The sequence below is a fragment of the Oryx dammah genome, unplaced genomic scaffold, assembly GCF_014754425.2.
Source record: "Oryx dammah isolate SB20612 unplaced genomic scaffold, SCBI_Odam_1.1 HiC_scaffold_28, whole genome shotgun sequence".
Lineage (NCBI taxonomy): Eukaryota > Metazoa > Chordata > Mammalia > Artiodactyla > Bovidae > Oryx > Oryx dammah.
In genome coordinates, this window is record NW_024070212.1 from 91,535,537 (window position 1) to 91,556,946 (window position 21,410).

The 21,410-nt window shown below is 43.4% G+C and overlaps 1 protein-coding gene across 2 annotated transcripts in view; it reads right to left on the reverse strand.

Moving 5' to 3' along the window:
- SHISAL2A (shisa like 2A) overlaps window positions 1-21,410 on the reverse strand; it is a 30,056-nt gene that overhangs the window by 6,255 nt on the left and 2,391 nt on the right. Inside the window, exons 1-2 of one of the 2 annotated variants that reach the window (XM_040231177.1) lie at window positions 18,103-18,276; window positions 8,946-9,085 (exon numbers count right to left, since the gene is read on the reverse strand). In XM_040231177.1, the coding sequence (XP_040087111.1) occupies window positions 8,946-9,085; window positions 18,103-18,236 (274 nt within the window). In that variant the 5' untranslated portion in view covers window positions 18,237-18,276. Of the gene's footprint in view, window positions 1-8,945; window positions 9,086-18,102; window positions 18,277-21,410 lie in introns of those variants that run through there. The other variant, XM_040231176.1, reaches the window with a different exon arrangement.

Consider the following 21,410-nt stretch of genomic DNA (forward strand, 5'->3'; position numbering starts at 1 on the left):
TCACCGTGGCTTCTCTTGTTGTGGAGCATAGGCTTTGGGGAACAGGCTCAGTGGCTGTGGCATTAGAGCTCAGGTGCCTCGAGGAATGTGGAATCTTCCCAGAGCAGCAACTGAACTCCTGTTGTTCCCTGGATTGGCAGGCAGATTCTTAACCAGTGGACCTCCAGGGAAGTCCCTATATTTTAAAATTTAGTCTCTAGTTGTTTGTCGCTGATACATATATCAATATAATTGATAGTTGGTTCTGACCTTACGTACTATGACCTTGCTAAGAGCATTCATTAGGTTTAGAAGGTTGTTTCCTGTGTCTCTCTGTGCGTGTTTTGTAGATTCTTGGGGGGGTTTTGTTATTTAAGCTTGCATTTTAAGGCATTCCATTTGGCACAAGGATTTAGTTCAGTTTTCTATTCAGTGCAAGAATCTCCTTCAATGAATCCCACATTTAGCCTTTTCCTGGTTACCTTCCAGGCTTGGGGGTGCTTTTTAAATGGAGAGTTACAAATTGGTGAACCAAATATAGCCCTCATGTAATTTTGAGGGTGCACTTTACGAAAGAATTTCAGGTCTTAGTCTAAGAAAGACCTAGCTTTTTTGAATCAACATCTGCCTCCCTATGGCTTCTCCCACTGATTCAACTCTGTTCTCTGACATCTCATAAAATGTTTCTTCCTCATGCCCCAGGATAGCCTTGCAGAGGCCTGGCGTCCTGGGGTGTGAGCCCTGAGCCTATTTTGCTCAGGGCCAAATGTCCCCAGCTCTTCAGCTATATGCACATAATCTGGTTCTCAGACCAAGCTGGTCACTCACCTCTGATCACCTTCTGACTAATTAGTCAAGGATCCTCTTAAATGGTGGGGCTCTGAGCCACAGGCAGTCAGGGGTTGGGAAGAACCCTTGGGCTTTTAGGAGTTATAAAACCTTGGCTTAAATCCTCATCCTGATATTAAATTATTACACTACCTTGGGCTAACCCCTTCTCCTCTCTGGATCGCAGTTACTATTCTATCAAATGGGGTAGAAAGTAGGGCTGGCCTCATTTTTCTGTTTTCCCTTGAATTCCAAACTGTAAAGAATTCTGTCTCTTTAATGGACTGCCTTTATTAGGTACTAGCCTCCTCACTCTCCATGACCATTTTCTGTTAATCAAAGAGTTCTGATTAACAGGAAAGAGCCCATGCTAATTACCCTCCTTCAGTTCAGGCGCTCAGTTGTGTCCGACTCCTTGCGACCCCATGAATTGCAGCACGCCAGGCCTCCCTGTTCATCACCATCTCCCGGAGTTCACTCAGACTCACGTCCATCGAGTCAGTGATGCCATCCAGCCATCTCATCCTCAGTCGTCCCCTTCTCCTCTTGCCCTCAATCCCTCCCAGCATCAGAGTCTTTGCCAATGAGTCAACTCTTCGCATGAGGTGGCCAAAGTACTGGAGTTTCAGCTTCAGCATCATTCCTTCCAAAGAAATCCCAGGGTTGATCTCCTTCAGAATGGACTGGTTGGATCTCCTTGCAGTCCAAGGGACTCCCAAGAGTCTTCTCCAACACCACAGTTCAAAAGCATCAATTCTTCGGCGCTCAGCCTTCTTCACAGTCCAACTCTCACATCCATACATGACCACTGGAAAAACCATAGCCTTGACTAGGTGGACCTTAGTTGGCAAAGTAATGTCTCTGCTTTTGAATATGCTATCTAGGTTGGTCATAACTTTTCTTCCAAGGAGTAAGCGTCTTTTAATTTCATGGCTGCAATCACCATCTGCAGTGATTCTGGAGCCCAAAAAAATAAAGTCAGCCACTGTTTCCCCATCTATTTCCCATCTAATACAATTCTAGCTCACAACAAAGAAACTTGGTCCCAGTAAAACCTTTGAAATATTGGAAATTGCCCAAGAATCCTCATTGCTATATCTGGGGACCCTTGAGTGATATATTTGGAACCCAAAGTTGTGAACCTGTGGAGTGGATGCTAAAATGTTACTTCTGAGATGTGATGGCCGATATGTTCTAATTCAATTGGGGGTAAAGAAGGACCATCATTCTCTTGCTTCCAGACTCTGTAATTCTGTTAACATGACCTGAGATTTCACTCATATTTTTTTTGGCAGATACATCAAAATGCAGGTTCACACTGAACTTGTGGGCCCAATATGCCTTTTTTTTTTTTCCCCAGATGCCACGGATTCCCTCACATGAGTATCCCAGGGTCTTCAAATCCACAACTCTTCAATCCCCTTCCAGGGAAACCAGCAAAATAGGCAGTTGTCCAACTCTTGAGCACACTGTTTCTGCATCTTCCTCTGGCTGATATATAATGAAAGTTATTAAAGTCCCTCACTGGTGCCTGAAGCCTGGGGGAGGAAGAACCATCTTATAAAGGTGCTAGCCAAGAGGAGAGGAGGATGCCTAAAGGCACATATAAAAGATTCAATTTTCAAGTTACAATAAGAAGATTCATGTTTGGCTAAAACACACTGGCACAATCATCTTATTCGATTTTTCTAACGATTCTCTGAGGTGAATGTTATTATTTCATGTTCTAGACAAACACAGACAGAGAAGGTTACCATTGACACAGCTATTAGTACTGGTCCAGGATACACTTTCAATTCTACTTGATTCCAAAGCTTGGGCTCTTTCCACAGAGCAAGTCTACCCTCAGTATAGGTTAGGAAATCTGCTAGGTGCTGGGGACCCAAAGGCGTTTAAGACACGATTCCTATCTTTGACATATCACAGTCTGAGGCGACTAACGTGTAAAAATCTAATGCCTAACAATAATAAAAATGAGGGTTATTCATTTTTAAAAGCCACCATGTATTAGAAACCGAGCTCCATTGTACACATTTTACAGAGTAAATTAAGGTCCAGGGAGAAGTGACTCACGTAAGGCCACACAGTGAGAGTAACAAAGCCAGAATCAGAGCCAGGTTCTCTGACATCCCAGCAGGGTTGTGCTTTCCCATCTTTTTTCAGGGACCTTTTGGCCAGTCCCCCCCATTGCCTGGGGTCTTAGCCTGTGGTGACCAGCAGGAAAGGAGTTCTCAGATTTTCTCCCTGATTGGAGATGAGTCAAGACTGACTCGGAGAAGGCAATGGTACCCCACTCCAGTACTCTTGCCTAAAAATCCCATGGATGGAGGAGCCTGGTAGGCTGCAGTCCATGGGGTCGCTGAGGGTCGGACACGACTGAGCGACTTCACTTTCACTTTTCACTTTCATGCATTGGAGAAGGAAATGGCAACCCACTCCAGTGTTCTTGCCTGGAGAATCCCAGGGACAGGGGAGCCTGGTGGGCTGCTGTCTATGGGGTTGCACAGAGTCAGACACAACTGAAGTGACTTAGCAGGCAGCAGGCAAGACTGACTCATCTCTGAGGCTTGTTTGGGTCATAGGTACCACCTCCCCAAGTGTGGTTAAGTAAAAAAGCAGTGGGCTCTGAGGAAGTACAACACTTCCTGGAAGGTCAGAGGGCCTGCTATAGGAAAAGATCTTTGGCCCTGGAAGCAAAGTCTTGGCCAATTGGATGGGTGACCTTGGGCATATCACTGTCACTTTCTGGGCCTCAGCAACCCATTGATAAACTGAGAACATCAGGCTCGATTCCCAGGAGCCCTAAGAGTTAGAGGGACTTCCCAGGTGGTGCTAGCGGTAAAGACTTCACCTGCCAAAGCAAGAGACCCAGGAGACCCAGGTACGGTTTCAATACCTGGGTCGAGAACATCCTCTTGAGTAGGAAATGGCAACCCACTTCAGTATTTTTGCCTGGGGGAATTCCACGGACAGAAGAGCCTGGTTCACTACAGTTCATGGGGTGGCAAAGAGTCAGACATGACTGAGCATCAGAGCCACAAGCTAATTAATGCCCAATAGTTCTCTGAGGTGGTTGTTAACTGTATTCAGGTGAGCAATGAATGAGAGAGGTGAGAGATGAGTTAGTGAAAATGATTGATTAATGATATCCCCACCAACATTTTTCAGAGGAGGATGAGTCCCCCCACCTCCCATTTTTTATCTCTTATTAAAGGTACCTAGGTTAGAATACTTACCTCACTCACCCCATCTGTAAAATAGAGTTGATAATAACCTAAAGTAGCTGAACAGGTTAAATGGGATAATGTGTTTAAAGTCCTTGGCATAGTGCCTAGCACAAAAGTAGGTGCTTGGTCAGTCTCTGATCAAGCTAGTTCCTCACAAAGTACAAGAATGAGAAAGCTATGGTCTTCATTGCATCCCAGGTTTGAGGGATGGGTGGGATGGGGTTGATGGGACAGTAGAGAATACCTGGGAAGCAAAAGGAGCCTATCTTCAGAAACTGTTCTATTTTCACTCTGCTCTTGTCAAGGAACTCCCCACTCCACCCTTGCCCCCAGGCTCAGAGATTAGGATCCAAGGTACGGTGTGTAATGATTGTGGGTTTTAGAGTAGGGAAATCGGGGTTGACATCCCCGCATCACAAGCCCACTAGCTGTGTAGACTTGGGCCAATTCCCTTCTCTTGGGTGAGCCTTGATTTCCTCTCCTGTAAAATGGGGCTAATGATCTCTCTATGGGCTTCCCAGGTGGCGCTAGTGGTGAAGAACCTGCCTGCGAATGCAAGAGACATTCGACTCAGGTTCAGTCTCTGGGTTGGGAAGATTCCCTGGAGGACGGCATGGCAACCTACTCCAGTATTCTTGCCTGGAGAATGCCATGTCAGACAGAGGAGCCTGGCAGGCTACAGCCCATAGGGTCGCACAGAGTTGGATATGACTGAAGCAACTTAGCACGCGTGCATGCACACACGATCTCTCTACAGGTCCTACTGTAGAAGGAGACAAAAACAGATGAAAGTCTGTGTAAGGGGGAAAGCTCTGATGAGTGTAAGGTAGTGGCCTGTAAACGTTGATGCTGGGTTTGATCAACCCAAATGTTGGGTTGATGCTGCGGGTTCTGAGGAAGGAGAGGACAGCACTTCATGAAGAAGAAAGGAAGGAACTAAGAGCTGAGTTTAGGCAAAAGACGGAGAGAGCTGAAAGCTGTTACTTAATAAACAGGAAGTGCATTTTCCATTTTAAAAATAAGAAGCAAAAAGCAAGAACACAAGCTGTATCAAACCCTGGTGATTGAATAAGCAAAAACATCTAGCCAGTGGCTGAGCAGTGAAAAGCAGGAGGGTGGTCTTCATTCACAGGACTGCTAGGTGAGCTGTGTTCCATTGATTTGGAAAGGCTGCAGGTGATCGGGTAGGGGGAGATGGGGGGGCAGGGTCCAAGCACCCTACACGCCTGGCCTGGTGAGGTAGAAAGAATAGGACTTCGGAGGCAGAAAAACACACACATTTGAATTACAACTCTGCAATTTACGAACTGTGACCCCTGTGGGCAAGTCATCTGACCTCTTTGAAACAATGGTTTCACATCTGTAAGATGGGCAATAATAATACCTACCTCACTGGGGTAGTTTGGAAAATTAGACAAGATAGTGCATGTAAAGTTTCAAACAGTGTCTGGCATCAAGTAGGGACTTCCCCTGCTCAGCACAGGGATAAGGAGAGGAAGGAAGGTGGAGATGGAGTTGGCTCTATCATTCACTCACTAGGTATGTGGGCCTTAGTCTCCACATCTGTAAAATAGATTTTAATAAGATCCATACACTGCCTGGTTATTATGAGGAGCTGCCGGGAGCCAGCATGGGAGATCCCACCCATGACAAGGTCATGCGGAGGAGACCTGACAGGCAAGGCGGATCAGGACTTGAGGGACTCCCTGGACCTGCTCAAGCATCGACCCCAAACCAAAATCTGTCTGTCTATTGTCTATTATATTATGCCTTTCACCAACTCTTCTGACATTAACAGGGGGCTATCCCCAACCACCTTTCTCTGGAGAAAATCAACTTAGGGCTCTAGTTGATAAGTCTCCTGGGCATGAAAGGAGCATTTCAATTCAACCCCCCCTGTTAGCATTCTAGCTTGCTTGGCAGCTTTATCCAGACTCTTGCAACTACGCATATGATTGTTCACAAACCATGACACGGGAAGCCTAAGCATTCTAAAAATATAGAGCCCTTCAAGGGGTGAAAAGGTTTTATTAAAATAATACTAGTGAAGGGTTTCATTGTTGAGCCAATACTTGCTGCCAAGTTCCCATATCCCTTATCCATTGTGTGCCTGGGAGTGCATTAGTTAATATAGTTGGAATGTAAGGAAAAACAAGTAGTAGCCTTGGTATTAACCACATCAGAACTTTGAGCTAATAAGTTCTTTTTTGTAACCCATTGCACCTTTGCTCCATGAGAATGTAACTCTGTTTAGTACTTTCTGAGGCTGACATGGATTAGAGGTATAAAGAAAAAACACTTCAAGGGAAAACAAGTTTTCTGGTTGAACAACCTTTATCAAAAAAGGGTCATAAAATGTCAACAGGCCTCCAAGGCCAGAAGATAATGTACACAACATAAGACCCTTGTTTATGGGAAAGGTATGCAGAAAAAATCCTGGTTTCAATAAGGGTAAAACTGCTGAAATGTTTGAGCTGACTCTGCATGACCTTGCATCTTTCATTTTCCTCTATGTACAAGTCAGGGTATAAAAGCTCTTTTTGAAAATAAAGTTATGGGCCTCGCTCACTGAAGCTTGGTCTCCCCGGGTCATTCATTCATTCGCCGACGCCATTCATCCTGAGGGTATCCCTGGACTCTCCTGAGGCTGGACCCCAGCAAGGAGCAAATGGAATTGTCTATTTAGAGTTAATGCATTCCTTTTAACGACAGTATTATTTTTCATTCCTCCTGTGTTGATGAACATTTAGTTTATTTCCAGTGTGACAAATTGTCATGGTATCCATCTTTACAAGTCCTCTCCTAGAGCAACTGTCTCTAAGGCAGATAATTAGAAGTGGAATCACTAATAGGCTATATACATTTTCAGTTTAAATGGATAGTGCCACAATGCTCTACAAGTGGTTTTGCCAATTTACCCTTACCAGTGGTATATGAGATTACCCATTCCCCCATGTAACCTTCTCACTATCAATGTGATCCATTTTTTAATTTTTGCCAATGTAATTGCTTTTTAAATCATTTTTTGAAAAGGTATATCATTCTTAAATTGCATTTTCCTGATTATTAGTAAGGTAGAGTATCTTTTTATGTGTGTTGGGCATTTGTATTTTTTGATGGATTATGTTTTTCTCATGTGTTTAAAGGTGCACTTATATATCCTGGATATCAATCTTGTCTCTATTTTATATACAGTTGATTCTCATTATTTATTGTGCACGCATGCTCAGTCACTAAGTCGTGTCCAAGTGTTTGCAACCCCATGGACTGTAGCCTGCCAGGCTCCTCTGCCCATGGATTTCCCAGGGAAGAATGCCTGCCAGGCTCCTCTGTCCATGGATTTCCCAGGCAAGAATACTGTAGAGGGTTGCCACTTCCTTCTCCAGGGAATGTTCCCAAGCCAGGGATCAAACCTGCTATTCCTGCTTGGCAGGCAGATTCTTTACCACTGAACCATGAGGAAAGTGAAAGTGAAAGTGAAAGTTGCTCAGTCGTGTCCAACTCTTTGCAACCCATTGGCCTATACAGTCCATGGAATTCTCCAGGCCAGAATTCTGGAGTGGGTGGCTGTTCCCTTCTCCAGGGGATCTTCCCAACCCATGGATTGAACCCAGGTCTCCGGCATTGCAGGCGGATTCTTCACCAGCTGAGCCACCAGGGAAGCCCATTAGTCACTATTATTTTGTTCTATTAAGTTACCATTAACACTGAGTTAGCAAATACTGAATCAATTGCTCCTCAGGGAAATACAAATTTAGGTTCCTGTGAGCCTCTGATCACATTTTTGTCAACCAATCAATATATAACTTTGCTTTATGTATGTTTCTGCATAATGATACCTTATTTAATATATATTACTAATTGATAACATTTAACTCATGTGTATTGAACACATGTATTTTTTCCATAAGGCACATGACAGCCTTTTTATGTTGAAGAATACTAGAGAGCACTTAAACGTTATATTTGGGGGCCATTTTCAACAATGAAATTGCCAATAAAAACACAAAAAATGCAAAAATGTGACACTAAATATACCATGAAAAGGACACTTGTTCATAGTATGAGAGCTGAAACAAAAAGGCAAGCTTGGCCTTGTGCAGCCTCAGCTGGGCAACCTCAGTGTAACAGGGCAACTCAAAGTTTTTGTTGCTCTGTGCACATCCACGTCTGCAAATGACCTCAAAAACACTGAAAGTATTGATTTTTGAAGTTACAAATTAATTCTAGCAAGTAGACAAATTCACCAATATGGAATCTGCAAATAATAAGGGTTGACTATGCATCTGTATTTACACTATCTTTGCAGTCCACCACTTGTTTTTTTAATTTTATACATAGTCTCTTTTGTGTTATTTGCATCTGTTGGAGGCAAATTTGCTAATATTTCTCTTATTTAAAAAATTAAACATTTTATTCATGTTACTATATTTTAATTAGTCTCTTTCTGGAGGCTTTTTCTTTTCTAAGGTTTCTCAACATCAACAATATTGACATTCTAGGTCAGATAACCTTTTATTTTTTTAGACCTTGTTATGCAGCCTGTGAGACCTTCCTTAACCCGAGATAGAATCTGTGTCCCCTGCCCTGGAAGCACAGAGTCTTAACTGCTGAACCACCAGGGAAGTTCTGAGTCAGATAACTCAGTTGTAGGGTGCTGTCCTCTATATTGCAGGATGTTTAGTAATATCTCCCTGTAACAAATATAGAATTATTTTGATTATCAATGAGCACATGAAGAGTTTGTGATGGAAATGTTCATATCAGAACCTCCTGCAAAATGTGCTGGTGCTTCTTAATATTCCAGAAACACATGTGAGGCAAATAGTCCAAACATCATTTCTAAATATCTCCCCTCTGAAAAGGTGCTAGCCTGCTGAATACAAGGAAATCACATGTCCTCTTTCTTACCTGTAGTCTGTAAGTTTAAGCCTGGGTCCAACTTTGTGTGGGGTTTTGAGCTGATGAACAGGTAACAAAGCACACAGGCAGTGATAATGAAGGCCAGGAGGACCACTGCTGCTATGGACAGGCCCACAAGAGCACCAATACTGGGGACAGAAAACCACAAGGAAGCAGTGTCAGGAAAGGACTTAAAAGGCAGCATGTTACAGGAGAAATGTTGTAGGTGTTATAGGAATCAGCCAGCCTTAACTTTTGTTCTGTCTCTGCTTCCCTTAAACAGACTTTTGGGGCCTAAGCCTGAGAAAGAGCATCAGCTATGTGGCAAGTCCTCACCACGTACATAACTTGATGTGGCTTTATCCATATACATATACAGTGCCATCATGTAGTTGAGACTGAGTTTGTGTTCCCTTTCTTCTCCTCTCCTTTCCTCAACCTGCTGCCACCCCAAGAAGTGAGAGATGATCTTTTTCAGTAATTATTTTTTATTTATGTATACTTCATTTGGCTGCTCCATGTCTTAGTTACAGCATGTGAACTCTTAACTGTGGCATGAGGGATCTGGTTCCCCAACCAAGGAGCAAACCTGGCCCCCGGCATTGGGAGGGCAGAGTCTTAGCCACTGGACCACCAGAAAAGTCCCTAAAGATGATTTTAAAGAGCCCTCCCCATACTGCCATTTCTTAAAAATCAAGACACATAGCAAGCCTCAATTTAATATCAACTGTCCTTCCACCCTCAAGGTAATTTCTGACCCAGACTCTAGTGGGTCATCACTCCCAGGGGTTCCACATCTAGAACCCCTTTTCTGCTGCTGGTCCCTCCCCCCTCAACCTCATTGCCTCGGCACCAAGTCAGGCCCTGGTCATCTGCTCTCCAGACTACTACCTTCTGGCTTGTTCAGGGAGCCACCGTCTTTCTGTTTCACATGATCCCTCCCATCATCTCCCCACACTGGAATTTTACCTGTCCTTGAAGGCCCATCTCAATGTCTCCTCCTCAATGCTTTCCTTGGTCCCCTTTCTCTTTCTTTTCTTCTCCCAGGCCAGGCCTACCCACCTAGAACACCTTACTCGGGGTCATTAGCACTTTCCGCTTGGTCAGGGAGTCTGGTGTGGTAGGGAAAGAGCAAAGAGCTTTGGAACTCTCACAGACCCACCTGGTAAATTTAGGACCCAGATCTGTAACTAACTTGATATGACACCTTGATGAAATTATTCAGCCTGTTGAGTCTCAGCTTCTTTGCCTGAAAAGTGAGAATGATCAAAACACAGCACCTCTCAGGTGGTAGTGAGCCTGAATGGTATCTATAATATTCTTGGCACATAGTAGTTCAACATATTCCTCATGCGTTCTTTGTAGCATACTGAGGCCATGTTTAACCGGCTCTGTTCTCCCCTTGTACGAGCCCTAGCACACAGTGCGCAGTTAGCAATAGTTACTGAGTACCTAATTTGTGTCAGACACCGTGGGATGTTCTCCCAGTGGTAGGACCAGGCTTGGCTGTGTGCCCCTTTTGCCTACGACTCCTTCTGCAGCTTTTCTGCCTTCCCTAGCCCAACCCTGACCCCAGCCTCAGATTCCTGCCTTTGCCATTTCTGCTGGATTTCACTCCCAGCTAGCTGATGGTTATGTTCCAGTAAACAGAAACACCTTAGAGCTTTGGAGAGTCTGCTTTCCCAGGGCTAAATAAATTATTGGTTATCCCTACAATGGAATAGCATAGAGTCATTAAAAACATGTTTTCAAATAAAATTTAAGATCAAGGATAAATTCTGATGAGTTAATGTGAAGTGAAAAAGGCAGGACCCACTACTAAATATATAGTGTAGCCCTAACTTAAATACATAAATATAACATGTACATATATAACATAACAAGGTTATATAAAATTCCAATGTGGGGAGATGATGGGAGGGATCATGTGAAACAGAAAGACGGTGGCTCCCTGAACAAGCCAGAAGGTAGTAGTCTGGAGACCAGATGACCAGGGCCTGACTTGGTGCCGAGGCAATGAGGTTGAGGGGTGAGGGACCAGCAGCAGAAAAAGGGCTCTAGATGTGGATGGAAATACACTAAATGTTAACGGGCTGTCTCTGGGTATAGCACAGGCTGTGGATGACCTGTCCGTGTCCCACTGGATTTTAAAAGTCTGGAATATTCTGGCCAGGGTTTCAATGCCAGCATATGTATCTCTTTGCCTGAAAGCTTTCTTGGGCCCAGAAGAATCTCTGCACACTGAACAGATCAAAAGTATAGGAAAATGGATGCTTCCCTTCTCCCTCCAGCATACAGCCAATGACTAAAAGAAACTGATATGTAAATACCCAGCTTCCTGGCCCTCAGGTGGGATGACTCTGAGATGCATCTTCTAACCACAGTGGCTGGCACAGGATAGCAGTTTAAACGCTGGTGGCCCTTGGTGGTGACTTGCTTGGTAGCACACCATCATTAGCTCCTTCCCTTTCCCATCTCGCTTCCCCACCCTGTACCAATATTTTCTAGGATCGTCTGTCATGTAAACTGCTTGCCTTAAGAGCTTTTGTTTCCCAGTCTTCTAGAATCCTAGAAGACACTGGGGATCTCCCATGATTGCTTTTCTCTTTCTCCTGTCTTTTCTCTTTTTTCCCCCACACTGAGCATGTAGTACTTTGTAGTTCTTTAGTATTTGTTTAATATTTTTTAGTTTTGTATTTTAATTAAATATTATTTCCTTTCTTTAGATCACTCACTGTTTATAAGGCTGTTATCTGTGGCTCAGATCATGAACTCCTTATTGGCAAATTTGGACTTCAGTTGAAGAAAGTAGGGAAAACCACTAAGCCATTCATGTGTGACCTAAATCAAATCCCTTACAACTATACAGTGGAAGTGACTAACAGATCCAAAGGGTTAGATCTGATAGACAGAGGGCCTGAAAAACTATGGATGGAGGTTCGTGACACTGTACAGGAGGCAGTGATCAAAACCATCCCCAAGAAAAAGAAATGCAAAAAGGCAAAATGGTTGTCTCAGGAGGCTTTACAAACAGTTATGAAAAGAAGAGCAGCAAAAGGCAAAGGAGCAAAGGAAAGATATACCCATTTCAATTCAGAGTTCCAAAGAATAGCAAGGAGAGATAAGAAAGCCTTCCTCAGTGATCACTGCAAAGAAATAGAGGAAAACAATAGAATGGGAAAGACTAGAGATCTCTTCAAGAAAATTAGAGATACCAAGGGAACATTTCATGCAAAGATGGGCTCAATAAAGGACAGAAATGGTCTGGACCTAACAGAAGCAGATGATATTAAGAAGAGGTGGCAAGAATAGACAGAAGAACTATACAAAAAAGATCTTCACAACACAGATAATCACGATGGTGTGATCACTCACCTAAAGACAGATATCCTGGAACGCAAAGTCAAGTGGACCTTAGGAAGCATCACTATGAACAAAGCTAGTGGGGGTGATGGAATTCCAGTTGAGCTATTCCAAATCCTAAAAGATGATGCTGTGAAAGTGCTGCACTCAATATGTCAGCACATTTGGAAAACTCAGCAGTGGCCACAGGACTGGGAAAGGTCAGTTTTCATTCCAGTCCCAAAGAAAGGCAATGCCAAAGAATGCTCAAACTACCCCGCAATTGCACTCATTTCACACACTAGCAAAGTAATGCTCAAAATTCTCCAAGCCAGGCTTCAATAGTACATGAACTGTGAACTTCCAGACATTAACTGGATTTAGAAATGGCAGAGGAATCAGAGATCAAACTGCCAACATCTGTTGGATCATCAAAAAAGCAAGAGAGTTCCAGAAAAACATCTATTTCTGCTTTATTGGCTATGCCAAAGCCTTTGACTGTGTGGATCACAACAAAGAAATTCTTAAAGAGAATTACACCCTGTGTGGAAAATTCTGGAAGAGATGAGAATACCAGACCACCTTACCTGCTTCCTGAGAAATCTGTACACAGGTCAGGAAGCAACAGTAAGAACTGGACATGGAACAACAGACTGGTTCCAAATTGGGAAAGGAGTACGTCAAGGCTGTATATTGTCACCCTGCTTATTTAACTTATATGCAGAGTACATCATGAGAAATGCTGGACTTGATGAACCACAAGCTGGAATCAAGACTGCCGGGAGAAATATCAATAACCTCAGATATGCAGATGACACCACCCTTATGGCAGAAAGTGAAGAGGAGCTAAAAAGCCTCCTGATGAAAGTGAAAGAGGAGAGTGAAAAAGTTGGCTTAAAACTCAACGTTCAGAAAACTAAAATCATGGCATCCGGTCCCATCCTTCATGGCAAATAAATGGGGAAACAGTGGAAACAGTGACAGAGTTTACTTTTGGGGGGTTCTAAAATCACTGCAGATGGTGACTGCAGCCATAAAATTAAAAGATGCTTGCTCCTTGGAAGAAAAGCTATGACAAATCTAGACAGCTTATTAAAAGGCAGAGCAACTACTTTGCCAACAAAGGTCCATCTAGTCAAAGCTATGGTTTTTCCAGTAGCATGTATGGATGTGAGAGTTGGATTAAAAGAAAGCTGAGTGCCAAAGAATTGATGCTTTTGAACTGTGGTGTTGGAGAAGACTCTTGAGAATCCCTTGGACTGCAAGGAGATCAAACTAGTCCATCCTAAAGGAAATCAGTCCTGAATATTCATTAGAAGGACTGATGCTGAAGTTGAAACTCCAATACTTTGGCCACTGGATGCGAAGAACTAACTCATTGGAAAAGACCCTGATGCTGGGAAAGATTGAAGGTGGGAGAAGGGGATAACAGAGGATGAGATAGTTGGATGGCATCACCGACTCAATGGACACGAGTTTGAGTAAACTCTGGGAGCTGGTGATAGACACAGGGAGGCCTGGTGTGCTGCAGTCCCTGGGGTCACAAAGGATCAGACACGACTGAGCGACTGATTGACTGACTGATCTGGAAGATTCGTGCTCAGGTTGGGACCACACCCTTTACAAGGGACATCTATGGGTACTTGGCTGGAAAAAACCAGTAAAAGTAGGATCCTTTGAGGAATGGGTGAGAGAGTTGGGGGGATGCATTCCAGATGAGCAGACAGTCAGGTAGTAGGCACTGCACTGAACATCTTCCAGGGGACAGGGGAACCAGCTTCAAGGACAGAGCTGGGAACAACAGGGGAGGGTCCAAGGGGGCAAAATCTGTCCTTAGTATAAGATGAACTCCAGGGAGTTCCCTGGTGGTCTAATGGTTAGGATTCTGGGCTTTTGCTGTCATTGTCTGGGTTCAATCCCTGGTCAAGGAAAGGAGATCTCATATAACATATGATGTGACCAAAAAAATATAAGTTCAAAAAATGAACTTCAAATGATCAGAGTTGTCCCATGGTGAATGTACTGTTTCAAGAGGTGATGAGGGTTTTATTATCAGACAGGTTTGCACAAGACCTGGATCAATCCACCTTTCAATGAAGTTAAAGATTCTTGCTGATGATGGGTAACTGGCCTGAAGAGCCACTAGCCTTCTAGAATTTCACAGACCTACAACTCTGAAAGATAGGTAACCCACTGTGACTTCTGGGAAAGAACTGGAGGGGTGATCTGACATTTGTTAAGGTTTTTGAGTCAGGCAGTTCTAAGTTTGAATCCTGGCTGTCTCACATATAAGCTAAAAACTCCTTCACCTTTTGATCTTCATTTTCTTTCATTCGTAAAAGTCACTATCTCACCAGGTGTCCATACAGATTAAATGAGATAATGTATCTACAGTGCCTGAATGCCAGTTCTGCCCTTCAGCAAGGCTGCAGCCCTTGGGCTCACATCTTAATCAAAAACAGAAACTACTGATAACAGGTGTTTGGAAAGTCTACCGGACACGTGATAACACCAGCTGCTTCCGCACAGGGAATCTTCATTTCCTGAGACATGCTTTTAAAACAGCAGTTCTCCTCTATCACTATCCAAGGAAACAGTCTACCTGAAAATTTTTTAAAGGCCAGCTTTCATGAAAAGGGCCAAATGGAGTCCAGAGCAAAACAAGGTCTCCACCCTGCAATGGTGGGGCTCGACAGGAACATGCCAGAAGGGTTATTTCAGGGTCTGGAGTACGCTGATCACCTAAATGTCCTGAGGACCCCAGTTTCCCTTCTCCACTTGGAAATCGTCTGTGATGTTTATGAACCATGTTCTAGCCAAGCCTAGGGGGCTTCCCTTGTGGATCAGTGATAAAAGAATCCACTTGCAGTGTAGGAGCCACAGAAAACATGGGTTTGATCCCTGAGTTGGGAAGATCCCCTGGAGAAGGGCATGGCAGCCCACTACAGTATTCTTACCTGAAGAATCCCACAGACAGAGGAGCCTGGCGGGCTATAGGATATAGAGTCACAAAAAGTCAGAAACGACTGAAGCGACTTAACAGGCACCCAGGAAAAGTCAGCCCTGCAGGCTGCCCTTGGGGTCATAACCTTTGAAGCACACTGATGTGCAATGTGACCTCATAGCTCACTTCATGCAACCTTCAACCTCACTGTCTGAGCCACTAAAGCACTCCATGCCTCAAGAGGGTTCAAGGCAAGGAGAGGAACCACAGGGGGTGTATGGGGAATCGGGTGGTAGGAGTGGAATGGGATTCTGACTGGGTGCTGAGGGGTTTATTCATTTCTGTATCCCCAAGTGCCACAGCAGTGCCCAGAAGACAGCAGAGTCAGCCAGTGACTTTTCCAGTGATCTGAGTAGAGCAGGTTCAGTTCAGTTCAGTTGCTCAGTTGTGTCCAACTCTTTGTGATCCCACGAACCACAGCACGCCGGGCCTCCCAGTCCATCATCAGCTCCTGGAGTTTACTCAAACTCATGTCCATTGAGTCGGTGATGCCATCTAACCATCTCATCCTCTGTCGTCCCCTTCTCCTCTTGCCTTCAATCTTTCCCAACATCAGGGTCTTTTCCAATGAGTCAGCTCTTCACATCAGGTGGCCAAAATACTGGAGTTTCAGCTTCAACATCAGTCCTTCCAATGAACACCCAGGACTGATCTCCTTTAGGGTGTACTGGGTGGATCTCCTTGCAGTCCAAGGGACTCTCAAGAGTCTTCTCCAACACCACAGTTCAACAGCATCAGTTCTTTGGCACTCAGCTTTCTTTATAATCCAACTCTCACATCCATACATGACCACTGGAAAAACCATAGCCTTGACTAGATGGACCTTTGTTGGCAAAGTAATGTCTCTGCTTTTTAATATGCTGTCTAGGTGGGTCATAACTCTCCTTCCAAGGAGTAAGCGTCTTTTAATTTCATGGCTGCAATCACCATCTGCAGTGATTTTGGAGCCCATAAAAATAAAGTCAGCCACTGTTTCCACTGTTTCCTCATCTATTTGCTATGAATTGATGGAACCGGATGCCATGATCTTCGTTTTCTGAATGTTGAGCTTTAAGCCAACTTTTTCACTCTTCTCTTTCACTTTCATCAAGAAGCTCTTTAGTTCTTCTTTGCTTTCTGCCATAAGGGTGGTGTCATCTGCATATCTGAGGTTATTGATATTTCTCCCGGCAGTCTTGATTCCAGCTTGTGCTTCATCTAGCACAGCATTTCTCATGATACTCTGCATAGAAGTTAAATAAGCAGGATAACAATATACAGCCTTGACATACTCCTTTTCCTATTTGGAACCTGTCTGTTGTTCCATGTCCAGTGCTTCCTGACCTGCATAGAGGTTTCTCAAGAGGCAGGTCAGGTGGTCTGGTATTCCCATCTCTTGAAGAATTTTCCACAGTTTATTGTGATCCACATAGTCAAAGGCTTTGGCATAGTCAATAAAGCAGAAATAGATGTTTTTCTGGAACTCTCTTGCTTTTTCCACCATCCAGCGGATGTTGGCAAGTTGATCTCTGGTTCCTCTGCCTTTTCTAAAACCAGCTTGAACATCAAGGAGTTCACGGTTCACGTACTGCTGAAGCCTGGCTTGGAGAATTTTGAGCATTACTTTACTAGCGTGTGAGATGAGTGCAATTGTGTGGTAGTTTGAGCATTCTTTGGCATTGCCTTTCTTTGGGATTGGAATGAAAACTGACCTTTTCCAGTCCTGTGGCCACTGCTGAGTTTTCCAAATGTGCTGACATATTGAGTGCAGCACTTTCACAGAATCATCTTTTAGGATTTGAAATAGTTCAACTGGAATTCCATCACCTACACTAGCTTTATTCATAGTGATACTTCCTAAGGTCCACTTGATTTCACATTCCTGGATGTCTGGCTCTAGGTGAGTGATCACACCACCGTGATTATCTGTGTTGTGAAGATCTTTTTTGTATAGTTCTTCTGTGTATTTCTTAATATCTTCTGCTTCTGTTAGGTCCATACCATTTCTGTCCTTTATTGAGCCCATCTTTGCATGAAATGTTCCCTTGGTATCTCTAATTTTCTTGAAGAGATCTCTAGTCTTTCCTATTCTATTGTTTTTCCTCTATTTCTTTGCAGTGATCACTGAGGAAGGCTTTCTTATCTCTCCTTGCTATTCTTTGGAACTCTGCATTCAAATAGGTATATCTTTCCTTTTCTCCTTTGCTTTTCACTTCTTTTCACAGCTATTTGTAAGGCCTCCTCAGACAGCCATTTTGCTTTTTTGCATTTCTTTTTCTTGGGGATGGTCTTGATCCCTGTCTCCTGTACAATGTCATGAACCTCTGTCCATAGTTCTTCAGGCACTCTGTCTATCAGATCTAGTCCCTTAAATCTATTTCTCACTTCCACTGTATAATCATAAGGGATGGATTTAGGTCATACTTGAATGGTCTAGTGGTTTTCTCCACTTTCTTCAATTTAAGCATGAATTTGGCAATAAGGAGTTCATGATCTGAGTAGGTTATGAGAGTCATTTAGCCTTAGACATTCGTGGAGCAGGTCAAGCCAGGGCTTGGGACCAGACAGCCCTGAGTTTTCATCCTAGTTCTGATACTTCTTCTCACTGAAGTAATCTAAGATAGTAACTTAACCTCTTACAAGTTTCCTCATCTGTAAAATGGAGAGCAGAAGTGGCAGGGCTGTGAATGTGTAAATGCAGCTAGCCCTAAAATGGTGTGAAGTAATGTTCTTTTACCACCAGACACATGCACAAGTGAGCATTGTTTCCACTTTGGCCCAGCTCTCTTTCTGGAGCTATTTCTCCACTCTTCCCCAGCAGCATATTGGACACCTACTGACCTTGGGGGCTCATCTTCTGGTGTCATATCTCTTTGCCTTTTCATACTGTTCATGGGGTTCTCCAGGAAAGAATGCTGGAGTGGTTTGCCATACTTTCCTTCAGTGGACCACATTTTTTCAGAACTGTCCATCATGACTGGTCCGTTTTATGGATGTCGATGTGGTTATGACTGGTGATGAAAGTAAAGTCCTGTGGTGTAAAGAACAGTATTGCAAAGGAACCTGGAATGTTAGGTCCATGAATCAAAGTAAATTTGATGTGGTCAAACAGGAGATGGCAAGAGTGAATATTGACATTTTAGTAATCAGTGGACTAAAATGGATGGAAATGGACAAATTTAATTCAGATGACCATTATATCTACTACTGTGGGCAAGAATCTCTTAGAGGAAATGGAGTATCTCTCATAGTCAACAAAAGATTCTTAAATGAAGTACTTGGGTGCAATCTCAAAAACGACAGAATGAGCTCAGTTTGTTTTCAAGGCAAACCATTCGACACCATAGTAATCCAAGTCTATGCTCCAACCACTGATGCCGAAGAAGCTGAATAGTTCTATGAAGACCTACAAGACCTCTGGAACTAACACACACAAAAAATGTCCTTTTCATCATAGGGGTTGGAATGCAAAAGTAGGAAGCCAATAGATACCTGGAGTAACAGGCAAGTTTGGCCTTGGAGAACAACAATGAAGCAGGGTAAAGGCTAACAGAGTATTGTCAAGAGAACACACTGGTCATAGCAAACACCCTCTTCCAACAACACAAGAGACAACTCTCCATATGGACATCACCAGATAGTCAATACTGAAATCAGATTGATTATATTCTTTGTAGTCAAAGGTGGAGAAGCTCTACACAGTCAGCAAAAACAAGACCTGGAGCTGACTGTGGCTCAGATCATCAGATTCTTATGGCAAATTTCAGACCTAAATTGAAGAAAATAAGGAAAACTACTAGGTCATTCAGGTATGACCTAAATCAAATCCCTTATAATTATACAGTAGAGGAAATGAATAGAATCAAGGCATTAGATCTGGTAGACAGAATGCCTGAAAACCTACGGATGGAGGTTCATAACACTGTATAGGAGTTGGTGACCAAAACCATCCCCAAGAAAAAGAAATGCAAGAAGGCAAAATGGTTGTCTGAGAAGGCCTTACAATAGCTGAGAAAAGAAGAGAAGCAAAAGGCAAAGGAGAAAGGGAAAGATATACTCAACTAAATACGGAGTTCCAGAGAACTGCAAGGAGAGATAAGAAAGCCTTCTTATGTGAATAATGAAAAGAAAGAGAGGAAAACAATAGAATGGGAAAGACTAGCGATTTCTTCATGAAAACTGGAGAAAGGGAAAGTTTCATGCAAAGATGGGCTCAATAGAGAACAGAAATGGCAAGGACTTAACAGAAGCAGAAGAGATTAAGAAGCGGTGGCAAGAATACACAGAACTATATAGAAAAGGTCTTAGTGACCAGGATAACCATGATGGTGTGATCACTCACCTAGAGCCAGACATCCTGAAGTGTGAAGTTAAGTGGGCCTTAGGAAGCATCACTACAAACAAAGCTAGTGGAGGTGATGGAATTCAAGATGAGATATATCAAATCCTAAATGATGATGCTGTGAAAGTGCTGCACTCAATATGTCAGCACATTTGGAAAACCCAGCAGTGGCCACAGGACTGGAAAAGGTCAATTTTAATTCCAATCTCAAAGAAGGGCAATGCCAAAAAATGTTCAAACTACCATATAATTGTACTCATTTCACTTGCTAGCAAGGTAGTGCTCAAAATCTTTCAAGCTAGGCTTTAGCAGTACATGAACTGAGAACTTCCAGATGTAAAAGCTGGATTTAGAAAAGGCAGCGAAACCAGAGATCAAATTGCCAACATCCACTGGATCATAGAGAAAGCAAGAGAATTCCAGAAAAACATCTGCTTCATTGACTACACTGACTCCTTTGACTGTGTGGATCACAACAAACTGTGGGAAATTCTTCAAGAGACGGGAGAAACAGACCACTGTCTCTTGAGAAACCTATATGTGGGTCAGGAAGCAATAGTTAGAACTGGACATGGAACAACAGACTGGTTCAAAATTGGGAAAGGAGTACCTCAAGACTGTATATCATCACCCTGCTTATTTAACTTATATGCAGAGTACATCATGCAAAATGCCAGGGTGGATGAATCACAAGCTGGAATTAAGACTGCTGGAAGAAATATCAATAACCTGAGATATGACACCACCCTAATGGCAGAAAGTGAAGAGAAACTAAAGAGCCTCTTGATGAAGGTGAAAGAGGGGAGTGAAAAACCTGGCTTAAAACTCAACATTCAAAAACCTAAGATCATGGCATCTGGTTCCTTCACTTTATGGCAACCAGTTGGGGAAAAAGTGGAAACAGTGACAGATTTTATTTTCTTAGGCTCCAAAATCACTGCTGATGGTGACTGCAGGCATGAAATTAAAAGATGCTTGTTCTTTGGAAGGAAAGCTATGACAAACCTAGACAGCATACTAAAAAGCAGAGACATCACTTTGCCAACAAAGGTCTATATAGTCAAAGCTATGGTTTTTCCAGTAGCCATGTATGGATGTAAGAGTTGGACTATAAAGAAAGCTGAGTGCCAAAGAATTGATGCTTTTGAACTGTGGTGTTGGAGAAGACTCTTGAGAGTCCCTTGGACTGCAAGGAGATTCAACCAGTCCATCCTAAAGGAAATTGTGGGGCCCTAAATGGGAAACCTTAAAAAAAAATGGGCTAGCTTTGCAGTCAGAAACTAAAATGGCGCCTGGCGGAAGAGATAGGGGCGTGGTCTATGTTAAAGTTTTTGATTGGCTCTCTTGATTTCCATGCACGTGGACAGCACGTGATCACCATACACTCCTGTTATAATGAAGGCACATGGCAATTTGACCTTTAACGTGATTGGTGCAACTATGGAAAGTCCCTGGCAAAACCCCCCTGCTTGCCTATATAAACCAAGAGCTTGTGGCAATAAAGCGGAACTGCTCATATGGAACCCCTGTCGCGTCTGATCCTCTCTCACCTCTCCTCGGGACCCCTTGGCTTTGCTGAGGGAAGTTCCACTGCCTCTCTCTTTCTGCGGAGCGCCCCCGACAGAAACCAGTCCTGAATATTCATTGGAAGGACTGATGCTGAAGCTGAGACTTCAATCCTTTGGCCACTGGATGCGAAGAACTGACTCACTGGGAAAGACCCTGATGCTGGGAAAGATTGAGGGCAGGAGAAGGGGACGACAGAGGATGAGATTGTTGAATGGCATCACCAACTCAATGGACATGA